Raw genomic sequence first — 21468 nt, 5'->3', positions numbered from 1 at the left:
ATTTTGCAAATACTCTGTAAACCATACTTCACGAAATTTTAAATGAGACAATCTCATAGTGAGACTATTTCTATTAGGCTGACCATAATGAGAGTCTTTTCCTTTGTTTCTTCATGAACTTGACCTATCGTAACATTCTCAATCAAACTCAATACTAAAAGAAATAAATCAACTATGATAAAATGCAGAAACAAACTCATTTCTACTCTGAAAAAATCACACCATAAATTGTTCCTCATGGAGGAAAGATCAGTTGATAAAAAATGGATAGAAGGGGAAAAGAAGCAAATCTTTCGCAGGCTATTCCAATCACCCCTTAAGTGCGAAGCAATATTTACCTGAGTTTTTAAGATCGACAGCTTCCAGCACTTAAAAGTTAATATACATACATTCGATAAAATTTTCACAAGCCGTAAGTCATTCTACCATTCAAAACTTTAACCTAAGCTCTTCAGGTTATCTACAATGTTGAAATATTGCTTTCGATTTCTTTCTATCTGTCATAAGGGTGTTCTAAATCATTCTCGGTCACTTTAAAAGACTGAGGATGCTGATCGGCACAGTATAGATTCCACATCTTGAAGTAGGCTCGTTCGAGGTTTTTCACCTTCATTCACAGTAAGTTCAGCTGATTAGTAATCAGCAAAATCAGGCAAATCTTGGACACAAGTAGAACAGCAAACAAACTTATCTCAAATTCACAAACTGTAGCAAACAAGCTAGCTAAAATGTCACTAAAAGCATACCATAATCAGCTGATCACCATCAACGAACGAAAAAACCTAAGTTCAATTTTTTAAAGCTTTACGATTTCTAACGAAGCTACTGTTTAGACCATGCAATTGTTCAACTGAAAGTCTAGAAACGCGAAGGATATGCATAGAATACATCATGCAAAACTTCTAAATACGAGACAGCCCAATCATTATTCAAAAACATGACTAGCCCTTTGGACTTTTTATCTTGTACAGTTGAAGGTTCGCTCTCTATTTTTCCTCAAAGGAATGTCAGCAGCTTTCAAAAGGTCGTGCCAGGTTATACGTATTAGAAGTTGGAATTACTAGATTAGAAGGCCAGTCAGCCTCTTAAAGCTTACATCACGGAAAATTCCACATACAAAAACCTTTTTCCAGCTTCCTTGTCCACCCACCCCATATGAACAAATAACAATATATAATGTAACAGAAGGAAAAGCACAGATGTCCTCACCCAGCGAGCAGTGTCAAAGAGTGGACATGTCAAGCGGGCAGCCTTCAATCTATTGGTAAGTTCCTGCAGCTTTGGTCTATTTAATGCAAAAGAGACTGCTTTTTCTTCGTATTCTTGCAAGCTTGAAGAATCATTCACAAAAAGAAAGAAAAAAGCAGAGATTAGTAACACACAAACAAGCGCAATGTTTAAGCACACCTCATATAGCCCTCATAAAGCAAAACATGGCCCAATAACAAGCAGAAATAAACATGCGGAAGGACGGCAACGATAGACATTCAATTGTGAACCAAAGGCATGCCTCAGGTTCACATGCAAAATGCCAAAGAAAGCTTATCCAAAAAGGACAGCGTAATTTTTGGCATCACGTGTTTGCACCGCCACAAATAAAGCTAGTACTTCGAATACAGAGTAAATTTTCAACTTAAGTCCACATTTAAATAAGACAATATCAAACATAAGCATAAATAGGCTGATCAATTACTATAAGGGCAATCAGCAATAATTGCAGTGTCACACAGGACTCAAAGAAAGGGCAATTCAACCTCATTGATGCCACACAACTTCGAATATGGCATGTTATAAGTATGAAGGCGGATCATTAACAAAAATATCCCCATACTTCATGATGCACAATGCAGACTTCTGCATCACACATGTACACAATTCAAAGCCACTCTAGGAGAACCAAACTACGGAACTGGGGGAAAAGAAGCAAGTTCCACATAAGATTTCCAGCTCAGTTACCAATTTCAATAGAAAAAGTGAAGTCTTAGTATGGGTAATAGGATCAAGCAAATAATTGGCTGATAGATACCTGTTAACCACCATCTCTTCTCCAACACCAGTCGCCAAACACAGTGAACCAGCTACCCTGCTAGCCATCTTCTCTAGAGGAAGCGTTAACATTGGCAAACCAGCCCAGAGAACATCAGTACCAGTTGTGTGTCCATTGCATAAAGGCCTACCTCAATAGATATCAAAGATTCAGTAAAACAATCACCAGCAAAATAGGAGCATAGTAAATTTAAAATAATATTCTTCAATGATTACGTGTCAAGACAGAGATCTGCCAAAGTACTGCGTCTAATATGTTCACCCTTCATGGCAACATCAGTAAAAATAATTTGGTCCTGTTGCACACCCCTTGAAGCAGCATCTGAAAATATCGTATATCAAGATGTGAATAATGACTGTCAGATGAGCATAACCTGTTCATAAGTTTCATAGAAATCAGAACTTACATGCACGAAGCCTACTCTCGCCCGCAGCTGGAAACCTTAAAAGCCAGAGCACACTGTTCGGGACACGCTTAAGAATATTGCACCTGAGCAAAAGAGGAACAGGCTAGTTCAACATCAAACTAACTTATGATAACATCAACTCTTCAATCAGCAAGTAAAAAGGAGTTGGCTCTCACAAGCTTCAACAAAGAACATCATTACATACCAAGTGTCAAAAATATCAGGATCTATCTTGTATAACTGATTAAAGCATCCAAATATGAACTTGTCCTCAGGTAGACCATAGTCTGACCGCTTAGGTAGAGAGCTCGGATCCAATACATCACGGTTTTTCTGAAACAATAAACATTACAACAAATTACTACAAATCCCAATATATCAGTAAAAAAAAATCTTCAAAAGTCACAAATCCAACCTGTTTATAATCATTGACGAAGTAACAATTTGGCACATGTACTAGCTTCTCTGAATAAATGTGGGACAAATGACTAGGGGATACAAACTGCAGATAAGAAACAAATAAATAAACAAAACAGAAAGATGTTAATCCAGAAGGAGACTGACAGATGAGCATTCCACTTTCCCACCTCATCAGTAATCAAATAATTTATGTAAGTAGCACCCATGGTTCCAGGAAATCCCATGTATGAGACTTGTATGGGAGCAGGCTGCATAGCAAATATTTCATTTCTAGCACCCTGCAAAGGCAATAAAGAACGCAACATGAAATATTTCATTAAAAAAGTAACTGCTGCCAATTAGACAGCTTGATCTTTCAAAAACTTACGGCACATAGAGGTGCTCTTTCAATTATCAAATATATCAGAATTACTGGTAAGAATTCTTGGTGAACTTGTCAACTCAATTCTCATCTAAACCCCTTTCGCTAAGAAAAAGCCAACATACAGCATACAACACAGGAAGACATTGCTTAGTCACTCACATAAACAAAGATTAAAGCTTTGAAAGGCATGATAACATGAAGCACAATGCGGCAATGTGGAAACTAGAGCGTAAGGTTAGAAGCAAAGGTAAACAACTAAATGAAGGTAGGTCACTTATCTAGTTAAAAGAGCAACCACTCACAACATAATAGCATACCTGGCTTTCACATTACGAATGTGGAATGGCTCTTATAAGAAATATAAAAACCAAAGATCTAAAACCACATATATTGAACAGAGAGCATAAAAGTCAAGAGCAATTTTCTAGCAAACCATATAAAGTCATTTAAAAGAAAATTGGAACTTCTAATTTGATATTTTCCTTTTACAAGGAGCAGGAAATAATAGTAATTGAGTCACAAGGCCCAGGAGCACAACAACAACTCCAGCACCTAGAACACCTCAAGGTCCCCCAAAGAGATCAACCTCTGTATCGTGTGCCTGATCAAGATCTGAGATCTTGGAATTTAAATATGTTTGGCAGCAGATCACAAGTCTTGGTAATCTTTTCTATCTAATGGAAAAACTTCCTACTCTTGCATGAAACCATACACTATAACACTACCATTCAGAAAATGCCATTTCCCTCTTTGACAACAGATGTCAGTAGATTATAAAATACTACACCTTGGTCTAGACTCTAGAAAGCTTTGAAGACGCCAGCCAACAAGGAATATATAGTGCAACTAAGTATTCATTCAAACCTAAGTCAAACATAATGAAAAGATAAAAAAAAGAAGACAAAAAACACAATGAGATTTATAAAAAATTGAAGTCAAAAAAAATAAAAATCGAAATTCAGAACCTAAATAGGCAATCACAAGAGATGAAGAACAAAAGAGTATCTGGCATCTAAAAATACAAACCCAATACAAGCATCATACCTTAGTGTACCCATTAAGGTTGATAAGGACTTGAATTTTGTCATCATTTATTGCTTTTGCTATTGCATCAGATGACATGGATGAGAAATCGATAAAGTGCTCAGCTTCTGATTCTGTACGCTGCCTCCACTCTGAACCATCACTTGGACTCAAGGCATAACAGAACACCTGCAAGGACAACAAGACAAATTCAACCACCAGATGGGAAAAACATATAAATAACATGAGATATAAATAAATATAATTTCATGAAAGTATACCTCAACATTATCTCTGTTGTGCATACCAAAGACTGAACCCATAAGATGTGATAAGGGATGATTACCAAAATCACTGCTGACATATCTGTAATACCATACTCTGTCAGAAGAGATGAACATAATAAACAGAATAAAATGCTTAGGGGTTCAAACATACCCAACCCTCAGTCTCCTGCTCCCCCCATCAGCCTTCACAGGAACCAAAGCAGGATAGCTAAAGGGAGGAAGTGCATAACGAGCTGCAACCAGTGAACAATGCTCCGCGTATTTACGACTGCAACCAAAAAGAGTTCAACCATATATATTCGATATATTTGGTGTCACCAACTACGTCATAATCTCCAAGAAGTATCACTCACCTTATTTCAAGAGCAAGCATTGGATCAAGAGGGTAAGCAAAGGCATGGAAGGGTTGCACACTAGGAACAACAGACATCTAAAAAAATGAAAAGCTTCATCAAACAGGGAGAAATCCATGTCCAAAAAGATTGGCAAATGAAGAATAATGACCTTCTTTGATAAACACAAAGGGCCAGGCCAAGCGGATAAAAGGAAATACCTGAATTTGTCGCCTAAGAATGCGTTCAACTTCAACAAGTCTGCTATCTCTATCCTCCCAGTCACATACACACTGCACAAAGAGTTATGATATGAGTTCTAAATTAAATGAAAGTGATTCTGCAGTAAAACATTCCTACAGACAACTAAAGTAAGCTTCATCAGTAGATTTGTCTTCTTGAATAGAAGGCAAATCTAAATATCAAACGATTAGCCAAATTTCAAAAAAAAAAAAATCTTAAACATAACCCCATAAACTTCAAATCCTAAGTCTAGATAAATCATATAAAAGTATAGAAGAGTAAGCCAAACAACTTGATACAACACAAAAGCTCTGATTAGAACAATTAAAACTTGTCTACATGCAGCTTACCTGTAAAGTGTGAAGAAGGTTACATGTTGCCTCAGGGAAGTCCGGACGTAATATTAACGCATGCCTGTAGCTTTTTACAGCTAGTTCAACATGGCCACTGCAATGGAGATATCCATATTTTAACAAAGCAGAAGTTGCAAAAAAACTCCCTCGATGATGAGCTATATAGCAGTGTTCCAGAAGCAAAATAACAAAGAGATTAACCTGTCTTTATAAGCTGAAGCTAGATTTGCATGAGCTTCAGCCATACTTGGGCGGGCATTAATTGCATTTATATAGTCTTGAATAGCTTCATTAACTCTTCCGATCTCCTTGTATGTATTTCCCCGATTGAGGAGTGCGTCTGCTGCCATAGGATCAATCCGAATAACTTCAGTGTAGCATGTTAGAGCATCTGCATAATTGCCCTGATGGAAGGCACGTATGAATGGTTAGTTCCAAAACCAACACAATCCATATAGCATATACAAAATTTACCATATAATTATATACGAATTACACTCAATTAACTGTAGGATCAACACATTTACAAAGCACCCAAAATTAATTAAAATAACAAAATACCTGCTGCTTGTAAATTATGGCAAGATTATTGTATGGAGCAGATAATCCTGTGGTAACATTCAGAGTAGCCTTATAGAACTGAGCAGCATGACTAAACATATTCCTACAAAATTCCCAAAACAGTTTGTATCAAGTATATAATCTAGTTGAAGAAAATAAAAGAAGCACAACAATCATTCATCACAACAGAGGCATCGAAGAGGATAGATGTTGCAATGTTGAAGAAACAAACCATTCCATATATATGTTGCCAAGATTAGTTAGTGCTTGTGGATGGTTAGGTTGTAGAGAAAGGCATTGCTGCATCATTTAGTAACCGTAGCATTAGTTTCAAATGATAAAAGGGGAAAATAGAAGAAAAAGAAAATTGCAAGGACACATTATGAGTACATACACGATAGTAATGAACGGCTTCCTCAACTCGGCCAGCATCTTTAAGTGAATTACCCTTCACCACCAAAATAAAAGAATATTTGACAATAGAAGAGTTAAAAATCAAACTACAGGCAGAAAACCATTTTCCAATAACATTATTAAATGTAAGAACTAAAATATAATAAAGGATAAAAAGGCCAAACCAAATTATTGTAAGCTTCCAAGAATGTAGGATCGCGAGAGATGGCTCTTTCGTAATGAAGAATTGCCATATCTAGTTGCCCTTGCTCATAATATATGCTAGCAAGATTACCTGTGAAGTTAAAATTGAAACTAATAAGCAATTTATAATGAAGAAGATTGAAACCAACATTAGATGATGAATCTTTCTAATCTATCAGCTACGCGATAACAATAGGTCACACAAAAGAAGCCTTCGAGTACCATGCATGAAACACATTATAGAGCGAGAATGACACAGAAAATCAACGCAGTATCACTTTGAATAATATGTTTCAACATCCATAAGAACAACAATGCAAGACACTGACACAGTTGTATCCTCTCTTGAATACACATGCAAAAAGTGTAACAGAGAAGAGGAATATGAAGGAAAAAGGCATTCTTCAGAATAGACCTTTTCGTCCTCCAGGGGAAGGAAGCATCAGGTTTCCGGAAAAAAAAATGAGATTCCCATACATGGATCAGTAGTCACGCGGTGACATCAAGGTCTATGTTGCTCTCTTCATAATTTTATTAGACGACACTCCCTGAATCAAGCTACATCATTGCTTATGACATTTTATCAAAATAAACAGCAATTGCAAATGTTGCTCAAAAATTTCATCTTCAGTGTAGTCTAGAATCTGGAGAGACCATAGCATTCATCAAGCTACATTATTGCTTATGACATTATCAAAATAAACAGCAATTGCAAATGTTGCTCAAAGATTTCATCTTCAGTGTAGTCTAGAATCTGGAGAGACCATAGAATTTTTAAGCTCCACGGCCCCGATTCTTATTAGCACACACAAATTTCATATGAAATGTTTTACCTAACTAGTTAGAATAGGCTATTTCCATTAGCTCAGACTATCATAAAAGGATAAAGTAACAAGAAAACCATACAACACCTTAACAAACTCAGAGAGATTAAAAGCAAAGAATGAAGATGTAAAATTAGCAGATATATTGTCATTATATATTCATATGTACCACTAAATGCTTCAAAATTACATCTCAACATGTCACATATAGAGTTTTGAGGTACACTTCTAAAAGTCCATCAAAGCATAGGATGTCTCACCATAAGCCATTGCATAGTCTGGTCGGACCTGCAGGGAACGTTGATAACATAACATAGCTTCCTGAGGCATTCCTAGAGTCTGTTCCAAGGGGAAAACAGAATAAAGTTAGTGGCCTGAACTTGTTTCCCTTTATCTTATGGGATAGCAGGGTAAATGTTCCCAAATTTTACCAAATACGGAATACTTTATCAACATACCTTGTAGACATTTCCTAAATTTAAATATGCTTCGACACAAGCCGGCTTGTGTTTAATAGCTTCCTAGAATACAGATAGAAAGCAGGATCATACCAAGTTGAAGCATTACCGTAAAGAGCAAATAATTAACAAATGTAGAAATATATGCCATTTTTCACAAAAATAAACAAAAAAAAAAATAATAATACCTTGTAGCACTGAAGAGCGTTACTGTAATCTCCAGCTTCCATGAAAAGCCCAGCGAGATTGGACCAAGCAACTGGGAGAGTAGGCTGGACTCGGAGTGCCTCTACATAACAATTGTATGCCTGCAGAAAGAGAAAGTTAACAACACTGAAGGCTGAACAAGAAAGGAGACTTCAAGCGCCACGGCAATTGTCATGACAAAAAATTGAGCTGCCACACAATGGAACTGGAGCCACCTCTCCCATCTCCAGAAATCACACAATAAGATGGTAACGATTCAATTTGTCAAAACTCTCAAACACTAGAGATATGATATATATATATATATATATATATATATATATATATATAAAGAGTATCTTATTAATGAATTAAACAATGTAGCAAAACTTCATTTAAATGAAAACAAAAGGAGAGAGACTTTATAACATAGTAACCCACTAATCACATCAACACATGGAGAGAAAAGACCATGCTCAAAAAACCTAAACTTAAAAAAAAATAAAATTCTCACCTCCTGAACTCGGCCTTGAGCTTTCAACAAATTACCCAGTGTACAACGAGCATCCACCTTTAACAGCAGATGAGTATCAATAACAACCTACCCGGAATCAAATTTCATAAATCTGACAGAAGTATCCTGACATTTACCAAATTAGGATTCAATGCAAGAGCCTGTTGGCAACATTGTTCTGCATCACTGACCCTCCCTTTCCGCATGTAAGCATTGGCCAAATTGGACCATGCATCAGCAAAATTGGGTCGAAGCTGCAACACAAAAAAAATATACATAAACATAACAGAACAAAAATGTGTCTCACCGATAATTTGTCTTAAGAAACCGTCATAGATGTAAGAGCAAGAGAATAATCTATAACTAAAATTGCATAAAATCACAATTGATAACACAAACAGGCCATGATGTTTACATCACCATCACCCAAACACAATCAATATTCTAGGAAACATTACCTCAATTGCAACCAAGTAATAGCGGATAGCTAGATCAATGTTTCCCTTCTCCTGCAGGTAGATGAAGAAGAGCTTTTAAAAGCCAATACAGAAAGTTCCAATACAACAAGTACACTTATAGAAGTTAAAGTTTTAAAGCACTTCATATCTTAAGATATTTCAAGTTAATAAACAAATTTGTTTATAAAGAAATAGTGGCTTCGAAGTACCTTCCATGCATTTGCCATATTGCCATAACACTCAGCAAAATGAGGATCAATATGAAGAGCTTCTTCATTTTTGGAAATGCAAGCATCATAATTATGCAACTGTAACATGTAAACTAGCAAACCTGAGATAGGGCTTCTAAGGCCTAAGCAGCCAAATAACAACAATTTCCATTCATAATGTATCTATCCTATTTAACAAATAGATATATGACCTGATAATAAATTGCACCCAATAGCAAAAGATTATCTGTTCGTCGTGGATTTCTCTCATATAAAATGTTGCTGAGATCAAGCGCTTGCTTGTAGTTCCCAGACTTGTACTTTTGGTGGGCAAGAGTCAGCAACAAATTGTCATCAACTACAGAAAAGCATCACTTCAATAGCTTGTAGGTGGGAAAAATAACAAAAACATATAATTATACATAAAGCTATAATACAGTACTTTCAACGAGATACATAAATTTCAAGTGTAAGAATATTCAACCACCCATTAATGCTTATATGGTTAGTTACAATTTCAGCTATAAGCGTCAACTGAGAAATGCCACAAATGGGTAAATATATGAACATAAACCTCTGAATACAAACTTGATACTACTCCATACACTTCAAAATTTATAGTTTAATGTGATTCCAAATACATCATAAGGATTTTTACAGATTTCATCATTTTTATGGATAAATTTAGCATCTAATTTTCAAACTTTCACGATGTTCAATGAACAGATAAAGTCTAAAAGTTCTCCGTAAAATCACTTCACAAACCCTAGCCGCACAAAAATCGCAAATTTGACAAAAACAATGTAAAACAATCGCGTTCTAAGTAATATAACAAAAAATTAACACAATTATAACAAAATTAAAATTTTATAAACATATCATAAAATTGACAAAGAGCAACCATTTACAAAACAAAAAACACATACGGTGACGAGGATCTGAACTTTGCGAATTCTTGACAATTGAAGCTGACGACAATGGTAACTGCAACTGTTGCTGCGAACGATGCTGATGCTCTGAATGAAAAAGAAACGAATCATTCCGATCGAGCGAAAATGAAACCCTAGAAACCTGCAACTGCCGCTGAAACTGCTGCAAATCTTGCGGTTGTTGTTGCTGCAAATTCTGCTGCGATTGTTGTAAATTCTGCTGTTGATACTGCAGATGATCGTTCTGCAACGCTAACATCGTGATCGACTTAAAATTTTTCGATTTTCTCCTAAACAAACTTCAGGCTTCGATGATTCTACAATTCCTCTCTCAAGCGAACACTTTTTCTAGATTATTCTGTATATAAAGTGATGAAGGTGGAGAGAGAGAGAGAACTGAGACATAACAATGGCAGATTTTGATTAATTTACGCGGAAAATCTCACACATCTTAACAGAGAGAAGAAGAAACCTAACAACTGTGATGAAAAGATGTAAATGATCCACCTTTTGTCGTGCGAATTAATCAAACAAACTAATGAGATTATAATGTTGCCAAAATATATCCGATTTTATCTTTTCTTTTTTTTTCTGTTATTTTTTTTTTTTTTTTGAGGATGAGTTTTCGTGGTAGAGATTGAGACTTTTAAATACTCAGTACTCACTTGACAAATAGGAGTACTAATACTATACGTGTCTACGTACATGCTTAATAGTTTGTTTCGTAAAAGGCGTTCCTAAAAATAGGTTGATGTTTTTTTTTTTTTTTTTTAAGGAATAAGTTTTTTCTTTTTTTTTTTTTGAAGATTTTTAAGAAATAGGTTGATGTTATTAATTAATTCAATTGTTTAAATTAAAATGTTTAAACAAGTTGCTATGGAGATTATTTTTAAAAAAATTTTTGTCGGTTATTTATTAAAAAAATAAGTTTATAAAGTTAAAAGTCAACAAAAAATAACTCGTAGACTATAATACTTCATTTGGTTTTTAATAGTTACTATATTTTTGTTTTCATACTATCGAATGTACATAATTTTTAATTCTTAGGAGTAATATTTTTAAATTCATATAATAAAAAAATAAAAAAAAGTTAATATTATAAAAATATGCATTAAAATGAATTAAATAATATTTCATTTGACTATACTTTACATTAAACGTAGAGAAATATATGTCAAATAAAATGAATATATGAACAATAGTTTCTCTAGTGAAAAAACTAATATACTAAAAAATATCAAAAAAATATTTACCACACACACCCTTAATAAGTTGATTTCATAGTCATAGGGATGTTGTTAAAAGGGATAATTATAAATAAGTCCGATTAAATTTTGATTTTATCTTAATTATTTTAAATTATTTTACTTAGATCAAGATATAAATTTGGATTTATATGATTTATAAGTTTAAATACAAATCCAAACAGTCAAAAGTAATGAGTTTGGGGTTCTTTTAGAGTATTTTGATATTACTATTTTTATCAATTTTTACATGTTTAAAGATTTAATTATAACTTGATTGAGATTATTATTCATAGAATTTAGGTGTAAAGTGGGTCTAAATTTACCATGGATTAGATTTGAGTGCAAGTCTAGGTTGTTTTCGAGTAAGCGTAGAAATAAAGATTGTTCTGTCTAAAATATTAGACCTAGTCCATTTAACTTTTTGACTCATACTCATTTGATCTTTAAAAGTAAAACTCAAACTTTACAAATACAATTGGATTTCGGTCTAATCTAATTAAATCGTAAATCTATAACCATTCTAATCGTTAAAATAAAAACTTTAAAAGTATGAAAAATTAAAAATAATTTTAAAATTATTAGAAAAAATTACCTAAAATAATCCATTTTTTATGATTTTTCTACAATAATCTAACCTATTGATTAACCATGAATCTCAACTTTACAAGGTATTTGCCTAGAGTATACTTTGGTAACTCGATGACCTATTAATAAGTATTCATCAAAAAAGTAAGCTAAAAATTAATTTTAAATTAAAAAAAAAAATTTAAAATTTACATAAAACCTTAAAATTGGAATTATTCATAATTAATCAATAAGTGGGATTATTATAGAAAAATTATAAATAAATTGAATCATTTTAAGTAATTTTTCAAGCGTTTTTATGGGATGTATATGTGTTGGTTGGTTGGATTGAGGTAAACAGTAAGTTATGTCAAAATCTGAAATTGGTACGTTAGTCTAGAATGACCGTTTATGACATGTGTTGCAAGGTTACGATTAAAGAATATAATTATTGAATTCTTAAAACTTGGGAAAATTGTGGAAACTCTACTCCCTATCTGGAAGTTGCGTGAATTTTGAGCTATGAAATATCATACAAGTCTTGTAGCTTTCTAGAACTTTGACTATTGCGTAAAAGATATAATTTAATTTTCAACTCATTTTTTAGCTTGATTGTTTACTTGAACAAAAATCTCTCAGAATTCCAGTCAAAGTGCATGTAACAAACAAAATAAAGTAATCTTTAATCATTTAATTCCTTAGTTTTCAAAAAGTCATCTTTGAATTGTGTAATTTTTATTGGGGTCATTTAAAAAATGGGTTGGTTTCATATCAGCCCAGGTCAACGGATGAAGAAATTTTTTTTGAAAAAGTCATTTTTATTAATTAACATTACTATTTACTAGCTTGCATATTATTTTAGCAATCGTTATTAATAATAGAATTTATCAATAGCAATAATATTAGTACTGTGCTTATTATTAGCAGTTTAGTATATTAGTAGTATTTAGTATAATTCTAATACTATTCATTTATATTTGTTTAATATATTAGTAGTATTGTTAGTACTACAGTACTAGTACAATAATAATATACTATACAGTTGATAATGATATTTCATTGCACAATATGTTACTATTAATTGCAATTAAAATAAAATCAGCATAATTACGATTATTTTTGTTGATAATAATAATAATAGGAGGTTTGTTATTTGGAATGATGAAAGGAGTTTGAGTGTGTTGGAGTTTGGCATACCTAATTGTTTGGTTGCTCAAAGTAAGAATGAAAATTAAAAACACCCACAGCATAAAACATGTGATCAACTTATGCACGGTATATATGGTATAAAATATTATTTGCAATTTCACAACATCATATATTATGTTTCAATCAAATTAAAAATGTTCTTCAGTTTAGTATGATAAAAAAAAATTTTAAACATTTGCAAAAATCACTCGTATTGAACACAAAAGTCATTTTGCATTTGTTACCAAAATCACGGCCAAAACGATATTCTTTTGTTATGATGTCTTATATGTTAATTTTTTTTATGTTGTGAAGTTTTTTTTTCAAGGCATACTGTATCAACTTTTTTGGTTAAGGGTAGATAAGAAAATGTGATGAATGAGAATGACATTCAGGTCTTTGCATGAAAAATCTGATACTTGCCGCCATAAAGGCAAAACTCAATTCTCTATTGTTTGTATTAAGTCTTTTTTATTGATAAGAAAATAACTACAAACTTTCAAATACCACCCTAAATTATTATCATTATCATGCCTGATGTATTGTGCTCATAGAAAACTATAATTAGTATAAGTGCTCTCAAAAGTAACAACCCTATGAAGCAATGGATAATGATCAACTTTGATTTTAATTAGATGCTTGTATAGCTGATTCCTTTGGTTCTTCTGTTGCTTTTGGCGCTTTCTTTGTTGTCTTTTGTTGGTGCCTTAATGTGTTTTGGCATCTTTTGAAGGACTTCCTTTTGTGCTTTCATGCTTTTTACATTTGGTAATAAAATTTCAATTTAACTGCAAAAAAAATATTACAAATTATATACTATTTGTGAGACTGACTAAATATAGATATGAAAACAAATTAGAAAACTAGTAAACTACATATATTAAAGGATAAGGACAACCTTTTTTATCATAAAAAGAATATTATGTTATAAATTAAAAATAATTCTCAAATTTTTTTTATAACGTAATTATTTTTACAATTTAAGTTTTTTTGGCTATAAATTTACGTTAGATTTTATTTATCTTTAGTATTTTATATGACCTTCTTATAATTTTATTCCTCTCTTTATATATATTAGTTTTTTATTTTTATTTATAAATTTCCTTTTATTGGTAGATTAATTTTTCTTAAAATGAGTACTATATTTCTTTAATGGGTTTTTAGTTTACCTTTTTGAAAGTTTATGGCGCACAAGATCACCCTAGGACTAATTTGACCATAGTTACATTATTGTGCTTGTAATTATTAATACTTACTGTATAGCATCCTTATTTAAATATTTATTTTTTTTTCAATCGACAACCAACAATATATAAAAAACTAACTAAATAACATTGTTTGTTGCGTCAAAGCACATTCTTATTTAAAGTTATAAATGATACAAGTATACAACTTTAAAAAAGAAAAAAGACCCAAAATATTAACTCAAATACTAAGTGACCCAAAATATTAACTCAAATACTAACTCTTGACCCAAAAAAAAAATTACACATCACATACGTTACACAAATACCTCTACGTACAAGGCTTACAATTCACGACTCAACCAAATGCCTTTATTTGAGGCCAATATAACAATATGCCAGAATTTTAATGCCAAATGACACAAACAATTAGATAACGTGACACAAACAACAATTAGGAACGAACAATAGAACATCTATAACTTATGCCTTGCTATCAACAGCCATTGGCATTGGGTCTTGAGTTGATGGCATTTTCTGTTTAAAACACAAAAACAAATTAGTTAGAATATAAATTAGTAAGATGAAATTTACTTTTGAGGTTTAGTTTACCAAACGCATGTAGCTAGACTTACATTTGATTTAATTTGCTCTAGTTTATTCATCTTTGCAAATATGTTTCCATAGAATTGTGCATCCCTTTTGTTATATTCTCTTACTTTCTCCTTTAGAATCCTGTACTCCATCTTCACATCTCTACAACGTGCAATAAAAATGATGAGTATTAATACATTTTACTGGTCTTATATAGAGTTAATACACACTAAAATAATATACACGGACTTAGGACTAGAAAGTATGAATTCGAACATGTAGACAAGTGAAGAGCAAATTAAAGAGATAATTGATGATGATGTATATAATAAATAAAGATACATTGAACTTCTAAATTTATATTAGACTTTATTAAAATTATAGTATGTGTGCAATTGATAAAGATAATGAAGGTAAACTAATAAAGTCACGTTTAAAAAAGGTATTCCTATAGAACATATTAAAATAAGGAGAAAAATCAGTAAAACAAAGGAAGTAATCATTTTCATTGATTTTGTTATGTACAAAGTAGCATACTAACACACCACATAAATCTTGGGCGAACTTAAACCTGATACGAAGAAAGGGACAAATACATACCTGTTATGTGGGTCAATTTCAAGTGCTTTTTTGATATCAATCTCTGCCAAATCTAAGTCAACCAATTGTATATATGCCTGTGCCCTTCTATAGAGTGCCTTTACATTGTTACTATCAAGTTCCAGCACTTTGGTGCAAAGCTTTTCAGCCTGCTTGTAATCCTTCAGTTTCAGCTTGCAAGCAGCATTATTAAGGTTACATGTAACCTTCAATGACTTAGCTTGTTTCTTCTCTTCATCACTAAATGTCGAATCATACTCGATGAATTTCACAGCCTGTCATAGTAGAATATGTCAATGAAGTGAAGTAGAATAGATCATTAGTTTAAAAGAAGCTCAATGGAGATCAGGAGATGTATGACACTGAAATATACCTTTTCGTATCGCTTTGATGCTCTTTCATATTTTCCAGCTTTGAATAAAGTGTTCCCCTCTTCTTTCTTTTTAGATGCAGCTTCTATCTTCTCGGCTGTATTCATATCCCATGACTCTTTCTCCTGGACATAGTTCAACCATCATTTAAATTGTTTGAACAATTTATTCAAACCATAAAGCTAGACTAGAACGAGAGCAGGGTATGCATCTTTAAGGTGCCCAAATGCTAAATCCCCAGAGCTAATATTAATTTACATTAATTTTAATTTACTTTAATTAATTGTTTTAAAACCCAAGGTTGAAAAAAGATGTTAAACTAATGCAAAAATTCATCTACCGGACTTTATAAATATCAAGAAGCCAACTCAACCAAGAGCTATAACTGATGGTTGAGGCGGCGTAATATCTTATTTACTCTTAAGAATAACACTAGAATAACGAAATGTTGTTGTAGTTATGCGCATGAATATATATATCCATGTCCAAGTAAAATAGGAGTACACTTCTGTTCTATTCTCGATTCCAAAAAACCACAAACCAATAACACTCACCTTGGTAAATGAAGTCAGTTCTACTTCATAAAACACAGTTGCATTGGCAGGTACAGTTGCCAGCTCTTGCTGGGATTCTGATGCACCAAATGCATAGTCAGGTTGAATTGTTAATAGTGCAATCTCACCTTTCTTCATCGTCTTAACTGACCTATCCAAGCCATCAATAACTTGTTCTGCCAGTCAAATAAATTCACAAGTTCAGCAAAGGCCTCATCAACGGATAAACTACCAATTGAGAGCATAAGTCAGGAGATTAGATGATGAAATTACGTACCTTCATCGACTTTAAACTCAAATAAATTCTCATCATCATGCCCTTTCTTCACAAAAATAGTGCCATCTTGTAGCTTACCAATTAGTTTCACTGGTGGAAGAAGTAAACAGGGGTGATTAGTCATTTATATTCTGAATGGATGAAAAGGTATTTCACTTTTTGGCATTTGAAGTTGAAAGACGTAATTCGTTAGTCTCTTCATGAATAAGAAATTTAGGCTATGTTGTGCCATTTTGAGAAGAATTATGTTAACACTGATTTTGACTTACCCTGAACAACGGCACCATCATTGGGGCGCTCATAACCTTCACCTTCTTTGATAATCTTCTTGAGAACCTTCTTGTCATCGGTCACTTCTGAAACCGTCTTCCATGAAACCAGCTCCAGAGTAATCTGAAGGGTGGCACCTGGTGGAATAGCTGCTTCATCACCACAAGCTGGTCTACCATTGTCCCCAAAAGCGTCTGCAGTTTCACCAATAAAACTGTTAAGCTACCAACTCACCAACAGTTTAAGTCAATAGTTCTAGATACATAACGTGTCATATGCTCCATTTACTATTAAGCCCCCTCACACAAGAGGCTTTTAGGCTTATAGCGTGGTAGAAAATGTACTTACATAGCACTAAATACTCCAATTTAAGTAATGACTTTAAATCATATTTTAACTCATGCCCTTCTATCACATTGGTTCATAAACCAAAAAATTAAGATGATGGTTTTAATCCCACGATACATTATAGCACATCAAGGGTTGTCTTTTGGAAAGTTTAGACAGAACAAAATTTTTCCAAATATCCAGATACTCCAAATTTCCCTACGCATTTGCAATAGTTTTCAGTCTTGGGATGAACTTACATTGTGGTTTAACTCTCAAAGTAACCTTTTCGCCCTTTTTCATGGTTTTCACGGCTGTCGCCAATGCAGGACAGAAAAACCCTGCACAAAGGAATATAGATTAAGGATTTTGCCTAAAGATTGATCATATGAAAACTGCAAATAGCAAATATTATTATGGACTGGAGCCAACCATCTTTGACAGTGAATTCCACTCCATCAGACTTAGACACCAATGTTCCATCCTCAAGCCGAGCTTCATATTTAACTGCAAGTATAAGAAGTAAAATTAAATTCTCTGCAAAAATATAACAAATGAATCAACGAATAAGAAGATTGAAAAACTTGAGCTTACCTAAAGCTTCGTCAAGATCTTTCGGATTCAGCCACCCATCACCTTTAACAAGTATCTTCTTCAATATTCCTCCATCTTTGCATATATCTTTTTCACTAGTCCAGGAAAGCAATTCAACCTCAAACTGCAAGGTTGCATTCGGAGGGATAGTGGGTGGAGAACCAGATTCTCCATAGGCCATATCAGGGGGTATAGTAAAGAGTGCTTTCTCTCCTTTCTTCATTGTTATAATACCTTCATCCCATCCTTTGATCACTTGCCCTGCTATGGAGAAGTCGTAATATGAGTATGTATGCAAACTAGTAACGAACAAAATTATATTAGATAGCTGCACTCTATTTCGTACTTGAATATTCTCATAAGTAAGACTATTTCAGGAAGGAATTCCATTATTACAACATGATCTTTTGCAATGTTGGTCACACCTCTATGTGATTAAAAGTCATTGTTGTTAACATTCAATCAAAAGTAGAGTAAGAAAACAAGATTGTATCCATGATAGATAACACATTTAAAAGGACATGAAGGAAAGAGAAGGATAGCAAAAATGGGTGTGGTTTCCTTCCTCTTTTTAGTTTTAGCATTTATTTTGTTTTAAATATGAAGACGTTTTCTCCTCTCAATTCAGTTCTCTTAGTTCCTCTTACTTCACATATTGATATCAAACAAAAAAAAATACAGTCCCTCCATTCCTCTCCTCTACTACACTTCCTTTCCCCCCATTTCCACCATATCTATATGTTTTGTTTAAAAACATATATAAAAAGCTTATAATCCTGACATTTCATAAAATCTACTCTCTAAAAGTACAATATACCACAATAGAGTCCAATGCGTAGTTGATTGGCCTCTCATATACTATAAACTCAACCAATTAGCCCAATCCACCTCGAAAAAAAAAAGTCCAAGTTAAAATTTTTATTGTGTCATTAAAGATATCAAGAAGCACAAATAACATTTAAAACCAAAAATGTAGAGTTGAAGCAAGCATTAACATATCCTAATCATGGGGATGATTTTGATCACATAATCAAACATGTCACGTCTTGCACGTTGGTAAAGGCGGATGTGGATGTGTTGAATTGTGATGATGAAATATCGATCACTACATAAAGTGATTTATATGGAGCAAATGGGATGTATTGGGCAAAGCTAAGGAGGCTTTGATCAAGGCAAAAAGAGATTTTGCTAAGGGTTTGGACCATGCCTTGAATAAGACAAGGCATGAGATGAAGATTACTCGATCGAGGCAACAATAAAACAGCAAGTACATGAACAGCGGCACACTTTAGTAGCCTTCTGATTACAGTGCTGGTTCGTGAATATGGTGGCACGTTAGAGCGGTCAGTTCAGAAATCCATCAATTATTTTTTCAGTTTTGTTTCTCTTGATGGCTGTAATGAATGGAATTTAATCTACCAGTTATTGTGGGATTATTGTTGAGTTCAGTGTAGTTCTAAATATGTATGTTTTCTATATAAAGGGCTTATAAGTTCATGATCATACACAACACACACAAACACAAAAGAGTAAAGGCTAACACATAGAGAGGGGCTTGGGTAAATGCTAAGAGAGCTTTTTTTTCTTTTGCCGTAGTATTGAGAGTGATCACCATTGTTTGTGAAATCTTTTATCTCTTTAAAATTTGTTCTCACAAGGGATCGTTGAATTATTAATAAACAAATATTTGTTACGAAGAAGGTAAGCAAGATAACTCTTGTGTGTTGTTTTTTCTATTACTTATCTGTCTTTTCTACCTTATTCTTTTACTTGTGCGAGGCCGTAAAAGTTTTTATTTCATGTAGACCAATTTAAACATAATAAATCAAGTTACATGAACTAGTTTCAGGTAACATAGTTAGTCACCAGTCACGACAGACAGCATTTCATAAAGAATGAATTACAGAAAGATAAAGTGACGATTCAATAACCTTGACCAAGCTTAAATTTGAAAGGAGTTCCCCTGTCTCGGCTCGAATCGAATTGAGTCCCATCCAGCAGTGTTCCCACGTAATGGACTGCCAAAAATTATCAAATTGTGAATCAACATCTGTGATTAAACTTACAATAATCCTAGACTTGTAGTCTATAAATAGAATCAATGAATTCCATCCTCTGACATTATGGATCATCTTTCCACTAACTTTTTTGACATGATATATATAATCAAAACACAAAATTAATAGATTTTTAGGTATAATCTACAAATCAAATCGAAAAAAATATTACTATTAAAATTGAAAAACAATTACAACAACCAAATACAAAATCCGAGTAAAATGTAATAATCAAAGAATTATACCTTCAACTTCATCGCCAATAGAAGGCTTCTCCCAACCGTCACCTTCAATAACAAGCTTCTTCTTCATTCCAGTCTTAGCTATCTCCTTCTCTTCACCAACCTTCAACGCCGGAATTTCATCAACCACATCATCGTCATTTTCCATTTCCATATCCATATCTTCTTCAACAGCTCCTGAGCTGGTTGGAAACTCAAAATCGTCCTCCATTGATGAATTCGCTAAGTATTCGAAATCAAAACAGAGTAGCAGAAATCAAGGATTGAAATTAAAGTTTTGGATGGTTGCAATTATGATTTTTGGAAGAACAAGAAATTGGCTGATGAAAGGGGATTTATAAGAGGAAGGAAAAGTTCTAGAGACTCTAGAGAGTTCAAAAATGGCAAGGAAGATGAAGATTGTTCCAGAAAATGGTATGGCAGATTTTTTTATGATTTTGAAAGTTTTACTTTTTTTTTTTTTTTTTTTATTTTATTATTTGAGCGGTTTCTGAATATAACGGTATGCTTGAACAATGAGAAGACTAATAGACCCGCTAAATTATTGGTTACCGGCAAATTTGAGAAATATAAGATTTTTTAGCAATTTTATTTAAATAATAAGCTTTGGCTAAATTTTATTCTCAAAATAAGCGTCCTTGGCTTCAAAGCTAGGCTTGGTGTATTCTCGTTTTTACAAATAGCGAATTAAAAGAAATGGTCAAAATTTTAGTCAAGCCTGAAGTCGTTGTTACTAACAGCGACTTCAGGCTTGACTAAAATTTTTACTTTTATTGACTGTTTTGTATGATTTAAACTAGCCGTTGCAAAATTGAAAAATAGTCGTTGTGAAGTTGAAAATAGCCGTTGTTATCATGTTCTATAAATAACTCCATCATTTCCCTACTTCATTATATCCAAAGTCCATCATTCTTGTTCTAGCTAGTTAATCGATTTTGAAGGTAACATAAGGTATTATGTTAGTATTATTCTCAATTTATAAATGTTAATATTATTTTTGAATGTTTACTTATATTACTATATCATATGTGTTCCGTTGATGTCACAGGAGCATTCTATTGAAGAGCTTTGTGATTGTGGTTATGAAGTTGAGATTAATACAGATTAAAGCGACGTCGATCCTGGCCGTGATTTTGTAGCTTGTCCTTTCTACTTGGAAGAAAGATTCAGATGCACGTACTTTAGGTG

The 21468-nt window shown here is 33.2% G+C and overlaps 2 protein-coding genes across 3 annotated transcripts; both read right to left on the bottom strand.

The window, feature by feature from the left end:
- Positions 1-175: 175 nt before the first annotated feature.
- LOC130826024 (probable UDP-N-acetylglucosamine--peptide N-acetylglucosaminyltransferase SEC) lies at positions 176-10825 on the bottom strand. 2 transcript variants are annotated; one of them, XM_057691497.1, is made up of 28 exons: positions 10209-10825; positions 9495-9640; positions 9283-9381; positions 9074-9124; positions 8753-8869; positions 8616-8672; positions 8104-8223; positions 7916-7978; positions 7718-7796; positions 6615-6724; positions 6431-6484; positions 6269-6336; positions 6037-6139; positions 5677-5879; positions 5473-5569; positions 5101-5172; positions 4901-4977; positions 4699-4815; positions 4542-4626; positions 4282-4449; positions 3041-3151; positions 2869-2955; positions 2659-2786; positions 2454-2536; positions 2263-2368; positions 2027-2173; positions 1210-1330; positions 176-607 (listed from the first exon to the last, which is right to left on the bottom strand). In XM_057691497.1, exons 1-28 carry the CDS (start codon positions 10468-10470, stop codon positions 494-496), a joined length of 3045 nt encoding a protein of 1014 aa, XP_057547480.1. In that variant the 5' UTR covers positions 10471-10825; the 3' UTR covers positions 176-493. The 2 variants fall into 2 exon arrangements, with proteins under 2 accessions (XP_057547480.1, XP_057547479.1); XM_057691496.1 differs by having other exon boundaries at positions 176-1330; positions 10209-10800.
- Positions 10826-14556: 3731 nt separating this feature from the next.
- On the bottom strand, positions 14557-20740 carry LOC130826023 (peptidyl-prolyl cis-trans isomerase FKBP62-like). Its single transcript, XM_057691494.1, has 12 exons — positions 20284-20740; positions 19913-19999; positions 17982-18242; positions 17820-17894; positions 17648-17728; positions 17060-17254; positions 16791-16880; positions 16514-16689; positions 15962-16084; positions 15589-15863; positions 15030-15150; positions 14557-14931 (listed from the first exon to the last, which is right to left on the bottom strand). Exons 1-12 carry the CDS (start codon positions 20489-20491, stop codon positions 14878-14880), a joined length of 1746 nt encoding a protein of 581 aa, XP_057547477.1. The 5' UTR covers positions 20492-20740; the 3' UTR covers positions 14557-14877.
- Between the last annotated feature and the right edge of the window lie 728 nt (positions 20741-21468).

The sequence above is a fragment of the Amaranthus tricolor genome, chromosome 10 (assembly GCF_026212465.1).
Source record: "Amaranthus tricolor cultivar Red isolate AtriRed21 chromosome 10, ASM2621246v1, whole genome shotgun sequence".
Taxonomy (NCBI): domain Eukaryota; kingdom Viridiplantae; phylum Streptophyta; class Magnoliopsida; order Caryophyllales; family Amaranthaceae; genus Amaranthus; species Amaranthus tricolor.
This window is presented reverse-complemented; position numbering and strand designations above follow the sequence as displayed.

Coding starts and splice junctions, on each gene's coding strand:
- LOC130826024 (XM_057691496.1), bottom strand. CDS start 10,470: ATGTTAGCGTTGCAGAACGATCATCTGCAGTATCAACAGCAGAATTTA. Junction 9,382..9,494: donor TGGGTGCAATTTATTATCAG/GTCATATATCTA, acceptor TACATGTTACAG/TTGCATAATTATGATGCTTG. Junction 3,152..4,281: donor ACCTTAATGGGTACACTAAG/GTATGATGCTTG, acceptor TTGCCTTTGCAG/GGTGCTAGAAATGAAATATT.
- LOC130826023 (XM_057691494.1), bottom strand. CDS start 20,491: ATGGAGGACGATTTTGAGTTTCCAACCAGCTCAGGAGCTGTTGAAGAA. Junction 18,243..19,912: donor CAAATTTAAGCTTGGTCAAG/GTTATTGAATCG, acceptor TCTCCATAGCAG/GGCAAGTGATCAAAGGATGG. Junction 17,255..17,647: donor TTTGAGAGTTAAACCACAAT/GTAAGTTCATCC, acceptor GTGAAACTGCAG/ACGCTTTTGGGGACAATGGT.